This window comes from Marmota marmota, unplaced genomic scaffold, assembly GCF_001458135.2.
Source record: "Marmota marmota marmota unplaced genomic scaffold, marMar, whole genome shotgun sequence".
NCBI classification, from domain to species: domain Eukaryota; kingdom Metazoa; phylum Chordata; class Mammalia; order Rodentia; family Sciuridae; genus Marmota; species Marmota marmota.
In genome coordinates, this window is record NW_026000185.1 from 12,837,513 (window position 1) to 12,862,055 (window position 24,543).

The 24,543-nt window shown below is 35.1% G+C and overlaps 1 protein-coding gene across 2 annotated transcripts in view; it reads right to left on the bottom strand.

Moving 5' to 3' along the window:
• The window catches only part of Smg1 (SMG1 nonsense mediated mRNA decay associated PI3K related kinase), a 78,184-nt gene extending 59,756 nt beyond the window's left edge, over window positions 1-18,428 (bottom strand). The window contains exons 1-10 of one of the 2 annotated variants that reach the window (XM_048789557.1): window positions 18,097-18,428; window positions 13,831-13,994; window positions 13,165-13,320; window positions 10,740-10,876; window positions 9,559-9,617; window positions 8,450-8,663; window positions 4,771-4,896; window positions 4,277-4,349; window positions 2,911-3,008; window positions 1,539-1,712 (exon numbers count right to left, since the gene is read on the bottom strand). In XM_048789557.1, the coding sequence (XP_048645514.1) occupies window positions 1,539-1,712; window positions 2,911-3,008; window positions 4,277-4,349; window positions 4,771-4,896; window positions 8,450-8,663; window positions 9,559-9,617; window positions 10,740-10,876; window positions 13,165-13,320; window positions 13,831-13,994; window positions 18,097-18,110 (1,215 nt within the window). In that variant the 5' untranslated portion in view covers window positions 18,111-18,428. The remainder of the gene's footprint in view (window positions 1-1,538; window positions 1,713-2,910; window positions 3,009-4,276; window positions 4,350-4,770; window positions 4,897-8,449; window positions 8,664-9,558; window positions 9,618-10,739; window positions 10,877-13,164; window positions 13,321-13,830; window positions 13,995-18,096) is intronic. The other variant, XM_015491108.2, reaches the window with a different exon arrangement.
• Window positions 18,429-24,543: the final 6,115 nt, after the last annotated feature.

Consider the following 24,543-nt stretch of genomic DNA (forward strand, 5'->3'; position numbering starts at 1 on the left):
TCTTCAACTTTTGGTCACCAATCTTTTAAAACTAGACACCCAGTTCTCCTTAAGCTAGCAGTGATGTTCACATGCTGATGCTTGCTAGGCAAGTGCTCTCCCACTGAGTTATGCCCCCAGCCCCTGATGATCTCTTCTGAAAAGTAAGCATTTCTATGCTTGCCACATAATACCTATTAAGGATTATAAAAATCAGGTAATTTCTGATACACACACACACACACACACACACACACAAACAAATCTCTGAATTGTAATGGTCAACACTTATGTACCAAATTTCCAATAAAAATAACTTAGGAAAGAAAACAACAGAACAAACTGATATTGAAAAATATTTCTGTAATAGTCAATAGCAACTACATACAGGATTTTTTTAAAACCTATACAAAGATTCTGTTAAAATCATTCACAAATGCCTAAAAGATTCTCATAAAATAATATATTTAATATGTCCCCTTCCTTTCGTTTTACATCTGAGTTGAATGCCCTAATTTCAACTCCAACAGTCTTCAAAAAACCACCTTTTAAACAGTAAAGGGGAAACAAATATTAAAACCATTTTGATCAGATTTTAAACGGTTTAATATATAACATGAAGGTTTAACCATCTTTAGCCTCTAACATTTCTGCTCCAATATACAATTAACTCACCAAGAACCATATATAATTAATATCCCATTTTATTTAGCATATATATAAGTAAATACTCCTAAAAGCTAATGTTATATCTAAACAGTAAAGTTTTAATCATTTAGATTGAATCTTTTCTGACTATATGACATGTTGGTCTACTTTGATATTCAAACAGAGTACACTGGGGTTCATTTCTCCTCTATTAAAAACTGAACCACTCACTGGACTGCAGTGCAACTAAGACTTGGGATCATTGTGTGACGAACTGGCTTTTATTTACCGCCAGCCTCAGACTACCATGTATTTTAAATTTATGTATCTTTAGACTTTAATGTCAGGCTATCAAAAGATACAATGAGTTTCATCCTGTAAGCTCAAATAAAATACATTTGAGGCTCTCTTTTTAATATTTTTTAATTGTTGATGGAACGTTTTTTTTAATATGTGGAGCTGAGAATCGAATCCAGTGCCTCACACATGCTAAGCAAGCATTCCACCACTGAACCACAAGCCCAGCCCCAAATTTGAAGCTGTTTATAGTACACTATTCTTAATATGTTGAAAAGCTAAAAAAAACACTCAATCATTTTAAAACAAAATAATTGGTACATTTTAAAAAAAGAATAAACAGATCTTTCATAGATCAATTTATTTATTTGTGAAAGATCTCCTAAAAGAAAACTTTGTGAACATTTAAAATTCCAGAGTGGTACTTTTTTATGGTGTGGGAAGTGGGCTAGAGTGGGTTTCCTTGCTTTTCTGGCTTAGAAAGTAACCAGGCACATATATCATACATGATAAACAAATGCAAGGTTAGTAACAGTTCACTAGGTATGAGAAGCATTCACAACACAAAACAATTTTGCTTTTGAACAACACCTGAAATTCTTAAAGACACTTACATCTGTTACATATGCCTCAGTAATTGGAGGACCCCGAATTGGGCTGAATCGTTCCCCAATGCTCCTCACCACAGTGCTAAATACTCGGAGAAGCGCTGCCAGCTTTGGTAATGATACTGATGGGGGAGGAACGTCTTCATCCACTGATTCCCCAGAGGCCACATGGCTGAGATCCTAGATATGAATTAACAGCATTCTTATTTAACCAGTATTTTTAATTTTTAAAAAACCTCCCATTTGTTAGTTAATTAACTTCACAATAGATTTTCAAAAATTAAGAGAAAAGAATACTTATGACTCCAGATATAAAAATGGGTTTGTTTTATTTAAATAAACCCAGGTGAAACCAAATAGATTAAGGAAATACTCCCTACACCAACACATAGGCATTGAGAAAGATAATAGAAAATATACTATAGTTAAATATAAATGGAACTAGAAATCTTTGTCATTTCTAAATTGGTTTTCTGCTAATATCTTATTTTAGGTACTCCTTTAAGCCACGTACCAAAACCTAGGTATTCCACACCAATATTATGCCCAGGAAAAGTAAAGAGAGAGCCTTAAAAATTATAAGACTAGTCCACAGTTGTACCACCTACCTGGGGAAATAAGATACACTCAAAGGAAAAGATTATCTAATGAAATAGTAGAACCAATATATTATCTACACATAATTTAGCACTAAAAAAAACTACAGAGAATTAAATGTTATGGAACCCCCCAAAAAATGTCTTTACAAACTACACAGGTGTCTTTTGAAAGGCAGACCAGCTATAAAGGTGGGCCAGTAATAAATACATTCATTCTACATGTTGGAGGCAAAGAAAAAAATGTGGAAGCAAAATATTCCCTTGCTTTGCTCTGAAAGAAAGGAAACATCAGCACAGGTAAAAAGCAGTGAAATCCTATTGGCTAGAAGTAGTAAAGGCATTAAAAAAAAAAAAGAGATGAGGCTGTTTTGATGGGAGCACTTATACAGCCGCACAACCTGGAAGAAGCCAAGGCTTAGATGCCATAATGTGTGAGAGCAAAGTCTTTAGGGATCCCCCACCACCACCCGCAAAAGCATCAATTTGCCTTACTTTTAAGATTCTTTTGGTAACAAAAATAAGAATGAACTTCAGAAAATATATTATGAAAAATACTATCGAGTATTTCAAGTTTTGCAAAATATCACGCCTATAATTTTTCTTATAGCCTTTCTGATAGCTCGAAAACAATACTGCAATGGTCTTGTAATTTCTGCTTAAATGTCAGGTGGCTTACATTATTTTCAAGTAAGTCTAGCACTGTTTTGAGACTTCTGTTTTTCATTTTTATTTATTTTTCCTTAACTGGCATTTTAAGAATTAACTTTCCAGATACTCACCTCAGCATATGCCTCCATGTCTTCTAGAAACTGACCAAGAAGAGTGGTAGAAAATGCAAGATCAGCTACCCAAAATGGCTCCAAACTCTGCAACCACCCTTGGAATCATATAAGAAATGTTAAAGAGTAGGCAAAATCAAAATTTAAAAGCGATTCAAGAACCTTGTTTTAAAGGTATCTAGTTTCCTTTCTTTCTGGCAGTACTGGAGATTGAATTAGAATCTCACACATACTAGGCAAGTGTTATACCACAGAGCCAAATTCCCAGTCCTCTTTGAGAAACAGGCTGGCTAAGTTGCAGAGGCTGAACTCAAACTTGTAATCCTCCATCTCAACCTCCAGGATTATAGAAATGTGCCACTGTGCCCAGCAAGGTATTGGATTTTTAAGTTGCCTACCCTTAAAAACACGCCTTACGTCATAAAATTAGAACAGCTAACTGTTAAACATGCTGTTCTGATCATGATTAAAGGCATTTTTCAGTGCTGCAGAAATAACCAATCTTCAGAAATTAAAATATAAATCTCATGCTCTTTTTTTTAAGCAGATTTAACATCTATATTGTCACTACACACATGATTCAGACTTAAATACCAATATGTACCATAAACCTGGCTTTCTTTTCTTTTATTTATTCATTTAGTTTTAGTTTTAGGTGGACACAATGTCTTTATTTTGCATTTTTATGTGGTGTTGAGGATCCAACCAAGCGCCCTACGCATGACAGGCGAGCACGCTACCGCTTGAGCCACATCCCCAGCCCTCAACCTAGCTTTCTAACCCAGGGCCATGTCTAGCTATCAAAAGTGTGAAAATGAGATCAGACATTCTCACTAGCAAGTCCTATTTTCAGCACTTTACGGCACTAAGTAAGCTAAGAGAACTATAGCACATGGCTGACATGTGAAAATCAGTAGTGCTATCATTCATGGAAGTCGAAAACAAGCAAAACCATAAACATTTCTTTATCATTTATGACAATTCTCTACACTCATCCTTTCTTTTTTTTCACCTCTGAAGAAAAGAAAAAAAGAATCACAAATAACCAAGATAGTCCATCTTAAATTTCAGGATATTGTCACCACCTATCTTTTCCTCCATGCTACAAATGATTCATGGTTAGCCCTTTAAATTTCTCATAGATACAACATTACACTCTGTTCTCCTACCCACTACTAACTACACAATTTTACTTCGAAAAAAATCAATTTAACTAACATACAATGCTCAATTCTGATAACCACAAAATTCCCTCAAGCCATGATTTTTCTTGAAATAGTGAAGAAATGGTCTAACAGCTGGTCTTTGGAAGACCCTAACTCCTTCCCACAGTATTTAAATGACTAATATATGCGAAAAGACTTACCAGACACCTGCTGTGTGAGTGAAGGTTTCTGAGTATGATCTATGTGCCATCCAACTAATATATCAACCGTATCCTTGATGAAGACAAAAAAGGAAAAAGCAAATTATTTGAAGGTGATCCAAATCATGATTTTAAAAAAACTCTGTTCCATCTACTTCTTCTATCTGTGAACCAAATCATGATAAAAAACTCTGTTCCATCTACTTGACATTACAGAAACTTAGGGGAAGAGAGAGATGGGAAAATAAAGGAACGCAGCTATGACAGTGATAAAATTTTTATCTTCTTCGAATATCTTTAAGCATCAATGTCAGAAACAAAAATACAGTTGGTACTTTTTATAAAAGTAATACTATTACACCACTCAACCCTGGACTCAAATCTCTGTTTATAGTTAAGGGAGGCAGAAGCATCATTTTCTATCTGATTCCCCAATTCCTCACACACAAACATCCCCTCAGCCCAACCTAAGAGAAGGAAAGTGGGGAACTCACCCTAAAATTAGTGCTGAAAATATGAGGGTAACATCGAGCCACCAAAAGAATGCACTTAACACATTTGCAAAGTAATTCTGGTGTATCCACATTTTCAAGAATGGACTGCAGGCTGGTCATTACAAGCTTAAAAATAAAAGTCACAAACCATGAACATTCAATAAAGTAGGAAGAAAACAAGGAAATTAGATTCATTATTTACTGGGGCTATATCTAAAATTGATTATGATACTGAAGAAAATAAATTCTATGGTCTTACTTAAAAAAAAAAAAATCTTATCCCACAAAGACATAAGGTTGAAAAAAAAAATACTGTTCTCTATTTTAATATCAATTAACATTATGCCTTTAATATCAATTAAAGTTAGTTCTAAGTAATGTTACTCATAAGTGCTTCATTTATTACCCTGGCTGTGACTATTCCAAAGTACAAAAAGTTAAGATGTGCTTGGGAACTGCAGAAAGAATCACAATTATGTCCCAAATTAAAATGTAGGTCAAATTTTATGCAATTAATGCTTTAGAGCAAAGTTTATACCATTGGCTTCCAATAAGAATCAATCAGAGGCTTCGCATGGCCATCACCATAAAAGACATGCAGGTTCATGTTACCACTATAAATGTTATCAAAATAACTACAGGGAATATCACTGACAGAATATTTTACAGCTTTTAAAACCTGTTCCCCAAAATGAAGATGTATATATGTTTACAACACTTTCATAAAAGAAAGCTACAAATAAATATGTAAGAAATGCTAGAATTAGAAAACCACCATTTTGCAATAGCCAATGTTACACTCCAAAACCTAAAAGAATATCAATAGATGATAAAAGTTATTGAGTGAAACACTACTAAAAAACAGGATATTCAGAAGGTCTCAAGGAATCCCGTCCATACTGCTCATTCCAAAAGAAAAATAAACTTTCACAACAGGAAGATGTTGTGGTCATTCCGTCAATCAGGTGATCAAACTCTGCATGTGTGACTAATATCTATGTGGTATCCAACTAACGTATCAACTGTATACTATTTGCCATCTGGTGTCATGCAACAATCAGAATGAAACTTTTACTTGACTCATTAAAAAATAAGATGACAAACTTAAAAAGTAAATCATACTGCTCCACACAAAAAGATGTGGAAAACATAAATCAAGAATAAAAAGGCATATCACCAAAGATAACACTTGTCTTTTGAATTGGTCTTGGATCAGATAGCTCTAAAAGGCATCTTATGAACAATTGTAGCCAAACACTGTAGTGCACATCTATAATCCCAATGACTTAGGAGACCAAAGCAGAGGGATCAAGTACAAGGTCAGCCTCAGCAACTTAACAAGGTCCTAAGCAACTTAGCAATGCTGAAAGACCTTTTCTCAAAAACTAAATAAGAAGAGGTGGGTCTATAACGCAGGGTAGAATCCCCTGGTGCTCATTCCCCAGTACACCCCTTCACACATAAAAGGAACAATTACAGAAATCTGAATTATAGACTATGTATGTAATAAAAACTCATTTTCTTATATAATATTGCTGTTACACAGACTGCCTAATTCATAGGAGATGCATACTGAAAGAAACATGGTGTGAATTGTCATGAGTATAATTTATCTTCAAATGGTTCAACTAAAAAGTGTTGTGCATGTGCGTGCCTGTATATCACATGTGTTTATAAGTGTCAGAGCACCAGGAGCTGTGGCGCATGCGTATAATCCCAGCTAGTACAGAAGCTGAGGCAGAATTGCAAATTTGAGGTCAACCTAGACAATTTAAAGAGAACCTATCTCAAAATAAAGATAGAAAGGACCAGAGATGTAGCTCAGTAATAGGGTGCTTGCCTAGCATGCACAGCACCCTGGGTTCAATCAACCCCCCCCAAAAAAAACTGTAGAAATAAAACAACTATAGCATTAATATGTGGCGGCTGGGGAAGGTAGCTCAGTGGTAGGATTAGTAGCATGGATAAGACTCTGAGTTTAATCTCCAGTACCCAAAAAAAAAAAAAAAAGACGCTAATACATGACAAATCTAGAGGAAGTATATATGGGTATTTACTGGTCTAAATGTTCTCCTGAAGATTTGAAATTTTTCAAAATACATAGTTAGGAAATATTCATAATATAAAAGCTGCATGTAAAATAAGCCCAACTTTATGTTACACTCTTTAGTTACAGATAATTATTTGAAACATTCCTAAAATTGTGCTAAGAACTTCTATAACTAGGGAAAAAGATAATTTTCAAAAAGCAGAATTATTTCTTATATCTGATTTTTTATAAAAATGAAAATAAACTAAAAAAGCAAATAAAAAATGTCATATACTCTAAAAACCAAAACTCTAATTATAAAAACATTACCTCAACAAAAATTTAATTAAAAACTTGCTGAAAACTAAATTGAGGCCAGGCATGGTGGCACACACCTATAATCCTAACTACTCAGGAGGCTGAGGCAGGAAGATCACAAGTTCCAGGATAGCATGGTCAACCTGGTGAGACTCTGTCTCAGAAAATAAAAGGGACAGAGAGAGATCTCAGTGATACAGCACATCCCTTGGGTTCGATCCCTGGTATTGCCTTTAAAAAACCAGACAAATTGAGAACTAGCTTTTTAAAATAAATAAATATATATACATATATGCATGGAAATGGAAGGAGACCCTCAGAGTTATACAAAAGTAGATACAAGAGGAAGTGAGGGGAAAGGGAAAAATAATACAAGGGGGACAAATGAATGTCAGTAGAGGGGGCAGAGAGAGAAGAGGCGAGGGGGGGGGGGGGGAGGGGGGATAGTAGAGGATAGGAAAGGCAGCAGAACACAACGGACACTAGTATGGCAATATGTAAATCAATGGATGTGTAACTGATGTGATTCTGCAATCTGTATTTGGGGTAAAAATGGGAGCTCATAACCCACTTGAATCAAAGTGTGAAATATGATATATCAAGAATTATGTAATGTTTTGAACAGCCAACAATAAAAAATTAAAAAAAAAAAAAAAGAAGCCTATAAATCCCCCCAAAAAAAATAAATAAATATATATACATATATACATATATATATATTTTTTTTTAGTTGTAGGTGGACACACAATATCTTTCTTTCTTTCTTCTTTTTTAATGTGGTGCTGAGGATCGAGCCCAGTGTCTCACATGTGCTAAGTGAGCACTCTACCACTGAGCTACAGCCTCAGCCCAGAACGACCTTTAATACGTTCAGACACACAGAAGTAAAATAAAACTAAGCTAGTATTCTTTTATATAAAAAAGTTTTTAGATCACTTGGATTAAAAATTTTCGACATTTTATCAAGCCTAAAAAGCCTTAGAAACAAAGTGTAATGTTTAGCTTCTGTCTCCCTCAAAAAATGTGAGGCCCACTCCTTCCAACTCTCCTGGTTGGAGTTCGTACTTTCGAATCTGTAGATCATTCTAGCATTAAGTAACTTCAAAGGAAAGTTTCTAAAAAGCGAAAAGACCAAATTTTTTAAAACTTACTTTAACTATCTTTACTATGTACCCTTTACCCAAACTCAGAAAGAAAAATCTCATTTACATCCTGTTTACAACCAGTAGATAAGTCCCATTCTGTTTCCTTTCCTTATGCTCCCCTACAAGGACACTTTAAGGTCAATTTTTTTTCCCAAGCACATCACTTGTTTTCTCCCCTCATCCTTACCTGCATTACAGATGAAAAGGCTTTCTTTTCTCCTACAGTCTCTAGTGCTTTGTAGGTGGCACATAAGTAGAGGAGTTTAACTTCATCTTTTGCAGATGAGCTAAATTTACTAAAAATCCATTTGAAGATCTTCTCAGCCTCATAGCTTAGAGAAGCACAAAGAAGGCCAAGACAGCAAGCTCCCTCCTGTCTCAATTCCTGAAGCAATTTGCTACTGTTGATTTTAAAGCAAACGAAATAAAACACATACAAAAGGCATAAGACTTCAAAGATGACAAGAATGACACATCTTACAAAGAATGTCTCAGATATTTTTTAAAATTTAAATTTTTTCATTAAAGTTCAAATTACATAAAAGGCTGAAATTTTGCAAATCTAAATACTGTATTCTTTTTATTCTTTAGTGCTCAAAAGTATCTTTGTCAGACATTACATTTTCTTTTACAAAATCAATTATCAACAAACTGTAAGTAAAGGTTCAGAAGTGCTAAAATTCAGGCTTCAAATTCCATTTCAAACTAAATGATTCACAGAAAACAGCAGTAACAAATGAAAAAACACAATATAAGTAACTCCATTACTTATATTATTCAATATGTAAGGACTATAAAAATGGGAAATGGTAAGCTAAGTATATAATATCTAAAAAATTAAAAATAAATTTAAAAGGACAATATCATTAACTTACCCATAATATTGATAAGCAACTACATAAAATAAAACTATGAAAAGGTAAGCAAGGTCTATGACCTCCTACGTTCTGGGTGCTTTCCAATACTGCCTATTTTGCTCATAGAAGGAATCTCCTTTTTACCTCCATTCTCTAAGCAGTTACAAAATTCCCTAGTTTATAAAATCTAATCCCATTCATTCATGCCTGTGTTAAGAGTGTGCACCATTCCACAAATCAATGTTCACTCCAACTGCCAAATTAGAAAATATTCCCTTTTAGGTGGATTCCTTTGGTACAACAGTAACATATAAATACCACAGATAAAGATGACACAAGGACTCCATAAAACATGAAATATGTTTATTATAAATAAAGTCAGTGAATGTATCCTGTGTATATTTTTTAAAGTCAATTAAATGTAACCATATTGACTTACCTTTCATTAAGCACATCATGTACAGCAGCCAAGATATTATCCAATTGCTTCACTAGTACCTTTAAAAAATAATAATAAACTTTTAATTCCTATGCTTTAAAGAATAACATTTGTAGTTTGTTTTCACTTATCTTCCACTACAAATTATAATTAGAAGTACCTTAGTTTCCTTATTATTCCCAGATCCCAATGAGCATATAGCAGCAATGGCGTGTTTCCCTTCAGACTATAAAAGAATTTATCCATTGGAAACAATCATAATCATCAATGGAGGGAGAAAAACAAAGTCAATGAAGTAATAAGGTCAAATGTCAATGGCAACATGGTGGGTGTAAAAGGTCCACTGTAAAATTCTTTGCTGTACATCTAAAACTTTTCATAATAAAATGTGCAGGAAGGAAGAACCTGCTATGAACCAAATGTTGTTTTGCTTCTCTATACTATTTTTTTATTAGTTTTCTCATGCCCTGTATCAATTTAACTTTAGAAAATTACCATTTTTTTTTTTATCCATTTACTTAAATGGATAAAATTTTCTAATTGTACTGAACTTTGTTTTTGAAAGGGTTTTTCCATTTCCTTAATCCTGGTCACAAACCAAACTACCAAGAACAAAATATGTACGCTGTACCTTCATTTCACAAATGAAAAACAGATATTCTGTTCTGGAATAGCAAAAGAAAAACGGAGGACAACAGAATTATGCAAGAAAACAAATGTGCTAAAAATTAAAGCACTACTGGGCACAGTGGCACACGCTTGGAACCCCAGCGGCTCTCGAGACTGAGGAAGGAGGATCACGAGTTCAAAGCTAGCCTTAGGAACTTAGGCCCTAAGCAGCTCAGTGAGACCCTTCTTTAAATAAAATATAAAAAAGAGCTGGGGATGTGGCTAAGTGGTTAAGCACCTCTGAGTTCAAACTATAGTAACCACCATCCCAAATTAAAGCACTTTATTGCAGAAGGCATCAATATGGATCCCACAATTGTCAGAAGCAGATAAATTATACATTAGGGGTCATTAGGTTCTATAACAGAAGCCAGATAAGTGTGAGATAGAAATCTGCAATTTTTTTCCCTCAGAAACAAACCCTTTCCCTTCTCAAACTGCTCCAGATAGTAATAACTAGTTTATTACACAAACACAGAAATGATCAACAATTCCAAACACACTGCACTCACCAGCTTATTTTCTGGCTGCTGAATAAATTCTTTCAACTGCTTTACAGTAGCCAGTCTTCGGTCTCTGTCGTCTTCCCGGGTGATCCTCCGAAGAAGATTCGACAGTCGAGACTCATCAGAATAAGACATCGATCGCTCTGAATACAAAAACATTTTGTTGCTTACTAAATATAAATAAACATACTAAGTGTATAGCCCAAATATTTTAAAGTACCTCAAAAACCGTCATCTCCAGATTTTTCATTCAGAAACAACAAATGCAGTTCCTGTCACTATTCTGTTCATTTCTATCCATCAAGCTCTATCAAGAGTGCCTAGACACAGATCCATGAACCCTCAATAAAGATTGCTAAAGGAAAGACGAATGAAAACTCTTAAGCAAACCAAATACCTCATTCCAAAGGTCCAAAGAAAGGTTTCGAAACAATTTTCTTTAGGTCCATGCCAAGCTGTTTTCAACATTCTGATAAAAAAGAGTGGGTAGCCAGGCATGTTGGTGCACTACAGTTCAAGACCAGCTGAGGTAACTCAGTGAGACCTATCTCAAAAAATAAAATACAACAACAAAAAAAGAGAAGGGGGATAAAGGATTTCTACAAGTTAGGGATGATGACCCGATTAAGTAAATAGGTTGTATGCTTTAGTTTCTCATCTAGATAAACCCTGGAAGAAACCTCTTTTTCACACTATCATTTTTCTAAGACAAGACCTTGGCAAATTGCAACCACACATGGAGTTCAACAAATGTCTAATTACCACCAACCATATGCAAGACATGCTATCACTAGAAAAGTGACAAACCAGAACCTTTCTTCTCTTATTTTTTCATGATAAGAAAAAGCACAAACACTCAAATAGTGCTTATATTAATATAATAAAAATACATGTAAGGACAAAACTTTAAAAGAAAATTTTTAGTTGTGCTATTTACCATGACTAGCCATGTAGCCTAAACAACAAACCATATCAAACAGTGTGACAGTTTCATTTTTCTGTAAAGTGTATAAAGAAAATTGGTAATCCCTCTCAAAGGGGGAACCTATCATCTGGGAAAAGAAACAAGATTTTTACAAATCTCTAGCTCATACAATAATTCAATAAAAATGGACATTGAAGTGTCATTAGGTTATCATCTGGGACATCTACTCTATTTATAATGCTATAACCATCAAACTGTATATCGGTGAGCCTGTGGGGAAGAAGAATTGAACCAAATTAACTTTTTAAAACAAACTCTTTTTTGTTGTTGTAGTTAACTGTTTTTATTTGAGATAGGTCTCACTGTGTTACTTAGGCTGGTCTTGAACTAGTGTACCACCATGCCTGGCTACTCACTCTTTTTATCAGAATGTTGAAAACAGCTTGGCATGGACCTAAAGAAAATTGTTTCTGAACCTTTCTTTGGACCTCTGGAATGAGGTATTCTGTTTGCTTAGGATTTTTCTTTCATCTGTCCTTCAGAATCACATTCTAGCTTCTAGGATATTTTAAATCAAAAGCTTCACTCTACTAACAATATAGCCTTTAGCTCAGCCACTCTACTTCTGAAATTGTACCAAGAGAAATCATTTTTTAAAAAGCTATATGCTGGCCAGGCATGATAGCACACACCTTTAATCCCAGGTACTCAAAGGCTAAGGCAGGAAGAGTGCAAGCTCAATGCCAGACTGAGCAATGTAGAGTAGCTCAAAGGTAGAATGCTGCTGGGTTCCACCCCCAGTGCCATAAAAAAAGAAAAAAAAAATTTTAAAGTATACACAAAAAAATAACAGGGCTGGGGCTATAGCTCTGTGACAGAGCACTTGCCTAGCATGTGTGAGGTACTGGGTTCGATCCTTACTAACACATAAAAATAAATAAAATCATTCTGTCAATCTACAACTATAAAAATAAATAAATAAAATAAAGAACAAAAAGTTGTGTGTACAAAGATGTTCACCAAGATACACATCCACAAACTAGGGAGAAAAAAAGTGATATAAGTGTCCAAAGAGTGATTCCAATAAAGAATAAATCTCAATTTATTCTAGCACGTGCAAGGCCCTGGGTTCGACCCTTAGCACCACATAAAAATAAATAAATAAAATAAAGGTATTGTGTCCAACTACAACTAAAAAATAAATATTAAAAAAAAAGAAAAGAAAAGGCCCACTCTATATTTAAGACTTGCTATATATACTACCCATTCAGTACTGATAAAAAGCAAGGAAACCCTGTAAGATCTTTATCCAGTCTTCTAAACTTTTTAGTAGGAAATGAATAGTTCACAGGAAACAAACATAAACAAGTGCCACCTGCATGTTTTACAACTTACAGTAAACCAATCAGCTTACACTTGTGCTTGGGGTAAGAAATGAGGCATCCCTGTTAGAGATGTCAGTCTTTGATGATATATAAGTGTTTGTCCCCACTTTCCCCACCTTACCCTGTGATTTCCTCATGTCTTTGGTGGCTAATGCACGACTGCCATGCTGAACACTGGTGAACTCAGGGCTGGTCACATTGTTAACTCTCAGCTCTTGCCCCAACGACTTCCGACCATAAGTATTTTCCCCAGATCCTCCATTGACACTGTAGCCACCTTGAAAAACAGCAGAGTAACTTATTATTTTAAGAGTGTTTTGTTTCACTCTGTCCCAGACAGTTCAGGATCTTCTTATCCATCCACAATTCAACCAACCTTTGTTTCTCCCAAGTATTCCCTATGGGGCTTACTTTGAAACCATTTTAATTCCTTCAATGAAAGATAAGCAAAGAAATGAAAACTAAATTAAGTCAAATTTTGCACATTGTTTAAAAACATTTTAAAAGTCTAGAGGAGAAACTATGTCGAAGAACTTCAGTCTTAATAATAATATTGTATATTTTGGCAAATATACAATGCATTTATGTGTATTAAAATATTTAAATCTTAAAAATAATGAAGTGGATAAACTTATGAAGTTTTTAAAAATAAGACTGTATTTTAAACATAGCAGAACAGAGCTGAGAAGAACAAAGAAGGAAAGGGAAGGCAGGTAGGTTAAAAAAAAAAAGAAAGAAAAGAATAGAAACTAAAAATATGCCTCTAGAAGTAAGAAAATTTATATACCCTTTTCGTCATTCTGTATGTCAGCATGGACTCTGGTATCATCGTGCCTTTGCCGAGACACCACAGCTGAATTTGAAGGTTGCAGTCCATAAGAGGAAGAACCACCCCTATCTCTGGCTGAAGAATATTTTAAATTATCCGGGTCGGCTGATGCACTATCAGTTCTGTAAAAACAGAAAAGAATAAGATTAGAACTTTAAATAAATATTTTAATAACCAAAACCATAAATTTTTCTTTTATACAAGCCACTCTCTTTTCCCTACCTTTTATATTCAACCAGTACTATTATATTACATATATTTATTCATTTGACTAGTCTTTCTTTCTACTGGAAAGAGATTAATTGTTGATGGATGAATTGCCAGTTATTAAGTCTTTTATTCTAAAAATCCATTCAGAAACATGAATGACTACCAGAATTAGGGTGAGCAATTCATCCTAGCTTTCTCTAGACTTTACTGGTTTTAGCACTGTAAGTCTCCTGTCCCAGGTAAAACAGGATGTGGTCACCCTGGTCCAGGATTTTTTTCTCATACTGTGATTTTAAAAAGTAATTCTTCCTAAAGGCTGGGGTTGTGGCTCAGTGGTAGAGCGCTGGTCTTGCATGTGTGAGGCACTGGGTTCGATCCTCAGCACCATGTAAAAATATATAAAGGTATTATGTCCATCTATAATTAAAAATTTAAAAAAAAAAAAAAAAAGTAATTCTTCCTAAACTGGGTGTGGTGGTACCTGCCTGTAATTACAGCAACTGGGAAGAGCGAGGCAGGAGGATCACAAGTTAGAGACCAATCTAGGCAACTTAGTAAGTAATACTTGGTCTTTAAAAAAAAAAAAAAAACCACAATTCTTCCTAAACTGATTAAGAGTTAATCAGTAAAAACAACAACAAAAAAATTCAGTCTTTTTCAATCATACAAATAAAAAACACTGGAAGCACATGGGGCAGGGACAATGTGTTGACTAACTACTACATATTTAAAAGTATTCTATCAATGTGTCCTAAACTCTCAACTGAATCCTTAAATATGTGGTGGGAAAACACAGAATGATATTTGAAAGCAAGCTCAAATAGGACAAAGAATACATTAGCTGCAAAATAAGATTATGTTTATGCACTGCAATATCAAAGACCTCATTGAAGATGTCTTAACTGTAAAGAATACCAATTAAATTACAAAAAGGGAGAAAACAAAGTTTTAAGAAAATGAAGAGTATATGGAATCCAATAAAGCTGAATCTGAATGCTGTGGTCCATAACCTACATAAGTATTATTTAAAATAATACTTGATCCTTAGATATTAGCAAACAAGTGGTACAGCCCAGGGTAAAATTAGCATCCTTATGCACAAGTGTCTGCTCTATGCCTTCATTGCCTCATCAGCAAAAAAGAGAACAAAGCTAACAAAATTTCTCATGAATCTTAATTCTTCCAACCATCAATCACAAAAATGTCAAGAAAGAAAACAATTTTTTTTTTTTGGTAGCATGTGAAAAAAATACAAATAAGTAGTTGCTCTCCTACTGATTTTCTCCTGGAAGAAAAAAAAAATCACTTCTGGCCAGGCATGGTTGCGCACACCTGTAATCCCAGCAACTCAGGAGGCTGAGGCAAGAGGATCATAAGTTCAAAGCCAGCCTCAGCAACTTAGTGATGAGGCCCTCGGCAACTTCAAGAGATCCTGTCTCAAAATAAAATATAAAAAGGGCTGGGAATGTAGCTCAATGAGTGCCCCTGAGTACAATCCCAATATTGAGGGAGGGGAGGTCACTTCTATATTTATTTAAAACATCTTCTGAATCTACGATCATTTTGGAAAAGTTTAGGATACTGGAAAGGGCAGAAACTATTCTAATACTCCCATGTGTAAAAATGATAGCTTGTACACGTATTTCATTAATACTTAACATGAAACTGCATAAGCTCAATCAGCTGGACACCTTAGCCTGTATTATTACAATCACTGTTGATATAGCACGCAGACCACAGGTGCATCCTGGTACAAGTCTAAAAGCATTATAAAGGCTTTTAACCTGAAACTTACTAAAATTCTACAGCCTAGATAATTAAAATACAGCTCTAATTAATAGATATCTTTTTCAAATATTCAAAGTTCACTTGTTTATAGACAAAGCTAAGTATCAAAACATGGGAAAATAAAATCTATGGAATTTCAAGAAAAAATATATGAGGATATTTTCTAAGTATACTAAATCAGTAAACATTAACACTCAATGGCACCTAAGAACTTTTTTCAACTAATGAAAAGACATTCTCCATGTATCTAAAAATAGCATAATCAACATACAGTTATAAGACCAGGCCTGGTGGCACATGCTTGTAATCATCCCAGCTACTCAAGAGGCTGAAGCAGGAGGATCTCAAGCTCAAGGCCAGACCAGGAAACTTAGCAAGACTCTGTCTCAAAATTTAAAAAAAAAAAAAAATTTTTTTTTTTTTTTAAAGGACTGCAGATGCAGCTCTAGTAGAATGCTCCTGGGTTCAGTCCTCAGTACTGGGGGCATCAAAAAAAAAAAAAAAAAGGCACATCTATAATAAACCCTAATACACCATATCACTACTTTCTGAAATAAAAAGGGAGGGGCTGGGGTTGTGGCTCAGCACTAGACTGCTGGCCTAACACATGCAAGGCCCTGGGTTCGATCCTCAGCACCACGTAAAAATAAATAAATAAAATAAAGGTATTGTGTTCAACTACAACTAAAAAAATATATATTTAAATAAAAAGGGAGCTCATAAGTTTTTATGACAGGTTTTGAATTCCATATAAATGACACCTAACACAACCTAGAAAAGCTATTAATAAATGAACAAATAAAATAACAAGATTAATTCTGAAATACAAAGATAACTGAAGTCTACCAATACTTAAACATGACTTCACTTCCTGTTTTCATCACCACCTATACTAACCTAACTATTAAGAGTTAAATATCTGTATCATTTTTGGTGACATAGTAGTAACATAAGGCAGTAGAGAACACAAGTTAAAAAAAGACATGGGCTCAAATCCCAGCTCCAACACTAAAAAGGTACATGTGCCTCTGCACAAATTACTTCATCTCTAGGCCTTGGTTGCCTCTTGCATAAAATGGGGGCTAACAGCTATCTAAGTTTATTGTGAGGCTTAAACAAGATAATGAATTCTTAAATACTTTAGCTTGTAGAGTACATTAAGAGTTACTATAATAACAATAAAAAATAAACTCAAGGTTAGCTGCATAATAGACAATGTACAAGCAGTTCATGAGTGTGTGAACAGAAGCAAGTTTTTACATTATACAAAAACTTATTTTAAAATTTTCACTGAAGAAATTAAGCAATTTACCACTATCAACAAATTTCTAACTAGTATGAATCTGATTTCAAACTAAATGTATAAAACCAGGAGCATCTTCCCAATTTGCTAGAAATATTAGGTTTTAAAATCCCATGAGTGGGCTGGGGTTGTGGCTCAGTGGTAGAGCGCTCACCTAGCACGTGTGAGACCCTGGGTTAGATCCTCAGCACCACATATAAATAAATACAATAAAGGTATTGTGTCCACCTACAATTTAAAAATTATTTTTTAAAAAAATCCCATGAGTTATAAGAAGATTTTTTTTTGACCCAACAATTAGGGTTTTCAAAAATACAACAACAACAAAAAAAAATCACTATAATCACTGACTCAGAGCTGCCTAAAAACTCCCTAGATGCCAAGTTCTTTTAATATAAATCGATCAAAACATTTCCAACCAGAATTTAGGTCATAAATATTCTGAACCCCAAAGCACAGCATTATATGAAATCTCTATTTTTATAATATTTAGACTGCTTGGGTCTCAAAAACTGTCAATGTTAGGCTGTTAGACCAACAAGATCATCCCAGTCCAATAAACAGAAAACTGTTAAAAAATGGAAATGAGCACTTAAAATGAGACAATCAAAGACACAAAATAGAAAATGCAGATTTGAACTCCAAGAGGCAGGAATAAATGTTAAGCTAGTTAGTTAGAAGGGCTGAAAAAGCTATCATCTGCCAGAATTAGTGTCTCAAATTAGTGGAAAAAGAAAATTTATCTATTAGGGCTAAGAATCCAAGCAAGGATCCAAAAATGTGCCTACAGTCCCTTTAATACTCTAAAAATATTATGAAGAGGGAAAAAAAAGAAGAAATGCATAAATTTCCCCAAAATGATAAAACTGAAGTTAAAGCCTGATGTACATGCCACATGAGAGGTAAGTTTCTAAAGCTCATACCTCAAAAATCGCATACTGTATAATATGGAGCCTTTGTGATGTTTTGCATCAAGTCAATCTGTAAGACAGTAGTTACAATATTAGTGAAGACAGTGGGTTAAAACATTTGTTGTTCAAACATGAAGCAAATATCATTCATGAGTTAGGTGTTTTTAGTTGAACTATGGTCCCCTTGGGTTCGTATGTTGAAGCAAAAATTGAGAGGAAAAGCCACTGTGGGCCCTAGAGGATAAAGAGGCTTAAGGTGGCAACCAAAAATTTTGGTACATAAAGGAATTTAAATGTTAACTCTAGCATACAAATCACATGCAAATATATAGTTACCACTCATTTTAGTTATAGTCAATATACAGAAACGTAATGAATCTAGGAAGTCATTCATTTTAAATGACCCAAATACTCAGACCTCACATCAAGTATTTAGGGATAGTATCTCCTGGCTAAATGGTCTTGTGGCCCAGCACTAGAAAGAACAAACCCCACCCTCCCAAGAAAGCCATCTCTGAAACATGAAGTCAGGGAATTTCCTATCAGGAAGTATTTCCGTAAAGCACCCCAAAATGACTTGATGCAAACACCACACCAGTGGTGCCACTGGAATAAGCATCATGTTACTTCAAGTTGTTTTTACCTGGGCTTATTAAGGGTTTTCACACTTGAAGTGACTTCTAATTTGTAACAGATATAAACCAGGAAATGAGATTTGCACTAAAGCTAAAGAGGTAGGAATGCATTTATTCTCTAAAGCAATGATACTCAAAGACAGTATCACTGTCACAGAGCAGCTGTAGGACACACTGGAAATTTTTATACTAACAGTTGATACTACTTGAAAATTATTTACATTGTAAAACTAAATCCAGTGTTATCTTTATAATGTCTCTTACTCACCTGAATTCAGACATATTTTCATGAGGGATAAGAGGAAAGGCCAAACTATAAATAACCTTGGGCCTTGTATCACTTTTACATTGAAAAGCTGCACTACAGGAGTTTATGACTAAAAATTCATTTGGGAGGGTCAGAGTCTTCATTATACAAAACACTTCTCATTGAAAATTTTAGGCTCAAATATAATAATTTAGATCATGTCAAAATTTTAATTGTAAATTTGTTTGCATCACAGTTTTGCAATATTAAAATATTAAGTTAATATAATTTTTTGGTTAAACTTCCTCAGCTACCTAAGTCTTAAGTGAGTATAATACCAAATCTTAAATTATCCATTTATGAACTGTTGACAATTTTTAATCAGAATAAAACTCATAAATAACCACTGCAGAGAGATAAGAAAGTTCTGGCTTTTTACCTATGACTTCTAGAAGGTAATCTCTAAACTCTTAAAATGCCAAGCCTATTACAGGGGACCTTGTCCACCTGAGGGCTTTGAGCCACACCAAAAAGTCTAACAATGCAATTTATGGTGGTAGCTTTGAGTCACAAGGATCAACTAAACCTCCAGAGGGGCTAAAGACTAAGGTTAGCTGTAGGGCAGTCAGCCATGAAGCCTCCAAAAAACTCTGGACACAAATGTTGAGCAAGCTTGCCAGAGGGCAATACTTCATTAGTATGGTCACACATCAGTAGCAACAGGAAAGTAACACTGTTCCCAGTTCCACAGGGAAAGGCTAATCGTAAACTTCATACCCGGAAGGCCTATGTGCCCTTTAGTCAGGTCTGATTTTAATATGAATCTTTTAGTAGCAATAAACTGTATCCATGTGATAATATCTGTGAGTCCTTCTAGCAGTCCTGGTGAAATATTCAACCCAACCGTGGTCTTTGGAACCCCCAAACTATTTCTGCCAAGGTCGAAACAGCTGCTTGTGGCCTTCTTATCTCTAAAATTCCATGGGTTTTTTTCAGTTTGCCTTACTCACTCTCTCTCAATACCATTCTCAATGAATCTGGACTTTCATTCCAGAAAATTGGACTTTCTTCAAGTCTAAGTAGTCTTTTGGTTCTTCACCAGGTTATTAGATTTTGTAGTCCTATCATTTCAATAACACCCAATTAATTTAATTATCTTTATGACTGTTCTCACACCAATCTTGCAAAACTCAACCCTGAATAAGCCCAATTCTGTGATTCACTGGTAAGTACCACATTCCCGGGCCCTCCAATGCATGCTCCACATACTCTGTTCAGACCTTCCCCATTCTCTCAGTTCCAAAATATCCACCTAACATTCACATTCCTACACCCACAAACTCCCTCACATTCTACTTCACCAAGGGGGAAAAAAAGGTAACATATCTGCACCCAATTCTAGGCCTCAATTAGGACTCCATCTGCTTCCACCTTCTCTCAAATACTTGCTCCTAAGGAGTCTACTTTTCCCACAGAGCTAAATCCTCTCCTTAAATGTAAAATTTCCTAATATCTCTCATTAAAAACCACAGAAGTATGTAAGAAGCAAAAACAGAAAAACTCCATCAAGCCCACATGCCCCTCCATCTCAACAACCTGCCTTAGTTCTTTGGGTCAAGGTAATAAAGTTGTCTATACTCCACACAGTTGTCTATACTCCACATGCACATTTCTTCGCCTCTTCTAGCTTCTTAACCCACACTGGTCCAACTTCTGCATCACTGATCTTTGGCAAATCCCACTTGACTTCCAAGTTGCTAAATCCAAGATATATTTCCGGCCTCAATCTATTCATCCTCTCAGCAGCCTTCTCAGAGCCGCTGAGTAGGGTTGAGCAGTTTGGTCATTGCACAAAGGTGACTTGTGGAAGGACACAGGCAGAATGAAAAACCTACTTTTAAATTTTTTTCCCAATAACCTGTCAGATCCTAAAAGTGTGAGGCAAATGGATTCTTCCCTTTCTGGTCCTACTTTTTCAGGCCCCTTTAGTTTCTTCTATCAAGCCAGCAAATCTTGGAGTCTTTTAAAGCCTATTCTCTAGCCCTCTAGAGATCCTTTCCATTTGTATCCGCCCCTGCAATCCATGCTGACGGTAGTATGTACCCCACCGGCACATCATGTCTGGCCCATCTTTCCGGCACACTGCACAAAAATAATTCTCCCACTGGCCCTTACCATCCTATATACTTTGCTTCACTTTTCAGCTAAATCTCTACCAATCATTTCTTGTAATTCTATACCCCATGCATTCTAACTTTTCAATGCCTAGACTCACCTTGCTCCGTCTCTGCCAGCCTCAAATAGCATTGCCATGGCCCCTCACCAACCCTAGCTTTCTTTTTATCCCTCATGCCCCAACTTTTTTGGGAAATCTTCTGACTCCTGAAGTTGACTCAGAGTATCTGCTACATATGCTCCATCAGAGAGCCTAACAGTTTCCCTTACCTCTTACATCATTTGAAACATTCATTTAACTGTGTTCTTTTACAATACTGTAAACACTGCAAGGGCAGGGGGGCCTGTTAGCTTTGCTTATTATTGTTCCCCACTGCCTAGGCGGCATACAAAATTATTTACTGACTAAACAATTGCCCATTTTCATTGAGACCTTTCTCTCCACTCGAATTCAGTTGAGCCTAACATGCCACTAACTTTTCTATAAAATTCAACTTGCAACCCACATTTCCTCTTCAAAACCTTCTATCAAAATCAACAACATTTTTGGGCTTGGGGTATATTTCAGTGCTATAGCACTTGCCTTAGTATGCACAAGACCTTTGATCCCCAGGACTAGAAAAAAATAAAATCCAAAAGATGAACTGAGATGGTTCCAACCCTCAAATAACATAAAAATACATTAGCTTGTATAAGCTGTTAATTTAAATAAGGGATAAAAATGCTCTGCAGTTTCAGAAGAAATCTCATCACTTAATTCATTCGCCAAACTCAGAGCACACAAAATGTGTCCCATACTGGTTCAGAGTCTTGTAGTTACACACTAGTTTCAATTTGCTCTCTTGCTTGACACCTTACTACTGAAGGCAGAAAGTACTACTTTATGCCAATCACCTTTCAGGAGAATTGAACATAAAAGCTGCTGTATGAAAAGCAGAGGAAAGGGTAGGAAAGTAGACGATTGGTGGTAATTCCAAAGCCATTATGACTGTTTAAGTAAAAGTTTTCTCTTTTAAGTTAAAAAAGAGGCCAGAAATATAAAGTGGCAGCCCATCAATATATTTAAATGTATTCTGAGTTTTAAAAATCTACATAATATGCATTTTTAAACCTTACTTTTGTACAAAGGACACTATCAAGGGAGTAAAAAGACAACTCACAAAAATCAAAGAAAATATGTGCATCAGACATCTTATACAGGCCTAGTATCCAAAACATATGAAGAAGTCATAGCTCAACAAAAAGATAAAAAAACAAAAATTTCAAAAGAGAAAAAACACTTTAATTATCATTTCTCAAAAAAAAAAAAAAAAGATATACAAGTGGCCAATAAGTACATAAAAAGATGTTCAACGTATAAGTGATTTGGGGAATGCGAATCAAAACCACTAGGAGAAAACACTTCACATCCACCAATATAATCATAGCTTAAAACAAAATAGAAAATAACAGGTTTTTGTGAAGATGTGGAAGAACTAGAGCCTTCAGACATTGCCGGTTGGTATGTAAAATCACAAAGTCACTTTAGAAATCAGGTTGGCCATCTTTCAAAAAGCTCAACAGAGAATTATCATGTAACCCAACAAATTCGGTCCTAGTTATATGCCCAAAAGGACTGAAAACAAGTGTTCAAATAGAAATTTGAACACAAATCTCCACTGCATTAGTCAAGAGGGAGAAAACACGTGTCCCTTAACGGAAGAATAGTAAACAAATGTAGTATATCTATACAATGGATTATTATTTAGCTATAAAAAGAATGAAGTACTGACACATTCTACAACATGGGTGATTAGACTAAGTGAAACAAGCTAGACACAAAAGCACATACATTATATGCTTCCATTTACATGAATAGGTAAATAGATAAAGTAGGACTGTGGTTATCAGGGATTGGGAGAAAGAAAATGAGGAGCGAACTCTTAATGGGTACAGGGTTTTCATTTGGGAACAACAGAAGTTCTGGAACTAGACTGTATTGAAGACTGTGCAACATCATGAATATACTTAATACCAATAAATTTAAAAGTAGTAAATTTATGTACATTTACAATAATTAAAAAAAAAAACTTAACCATGACCTTTTTGGAAGGGGGGGGGGGTGTTACTGGGAATTGAACTCAGGGACACTTAACCACTAAGCTACACCCACAGCCTTTTTATTTTTTATTTTAAAGACAGGGTCTCCCTAATTTAATTAGGGCCTTGCTAATTTGCTGAAGTTGATCTTGAACTTGCAATCCTCCTGCTTCAGGCTCAGGAGTGTGCACCAGAGCTATCTACCCCCTTCCCCCATCTGTGACTTTCTTGAAAATAAAAAAAAAAAAAAATGACCTGGGATAGGTAGAAACTGACTACAAAAGGACACAAGGAAATTTGGGGGGAATGGCTATAGTTTGGTTGTGGCGGTAGTAGTTACACTACTATATGCATTTGTCAAAACTGAAAGAACTATACAGCATGTAAATTATACCTCAAAAACCTGACTTTAAAAGAAATGCCTTTCTTGGGCTGGGGAGGTACCTCAGTGGTAGAGCCCCTACCTAACATGCAGGATTCCCTGGGTCTAATTCCCAGCACCACACACACACACACACAAAAGCTTTCTGTACAGTTAAAGATATAAAATATAAGTAAAATACATCATTTACTTTTAATAATTCAGCATTTCATGTCTTATATTGCCTACCATATTTAGCCACTCTAAATGGAAAAGCAAAAAATGTAGCACTAGCTTAAAATCACTGTTTCCGATGAAGCCAGATTACTGGGATCTGAATTAATCAAGTACATAAACAGCTGGAAGCTAAGACTCAAAAAAGGATTAACCTAGCTAAGGTACAAAAAGAAACATACTACTAAAAGACAACTGTCATCTATACTAATATATCATAAAAAGTTCTAAATTTCTAGAACAGTTATTTTATTCTGTCAATGAGTGAAAAATGCCTAAGATAGTCCATACAGCATTTAGTCTTTTTTTTAAAGAATAAACTATAAATTCTAATATTTATTGCCTATTTTTTAATACTGTTTTTTAGTTGCAGTTGGACACAATACCTTTATTTTATTTATTTATTTTTATGTGGCGATGAGGAACAAACAAACCCAAGGCCTTGCACGGACTAGGCGAATGCTCTACCGCTGAGCCACAACCCCAGACCCCTTATTGTCTATTTTGATAGCTTCTAAAACTCTGGCTAAATTCTCAGTAACTAACCATGGAAAGATAATGCAAAAAATTTAAACAGAGTCAAAGCATTAAGCTGGTAAAATTAGAAAATCATGAGCTGTGACGGAGACATGAAATCCACTGCTAATTTAGGTATTTAAGTATTCTGACACTCTACCTCAACTGCATAAATTCATCTTACTAGGTACTGAGAATATTATTGCTAGTTA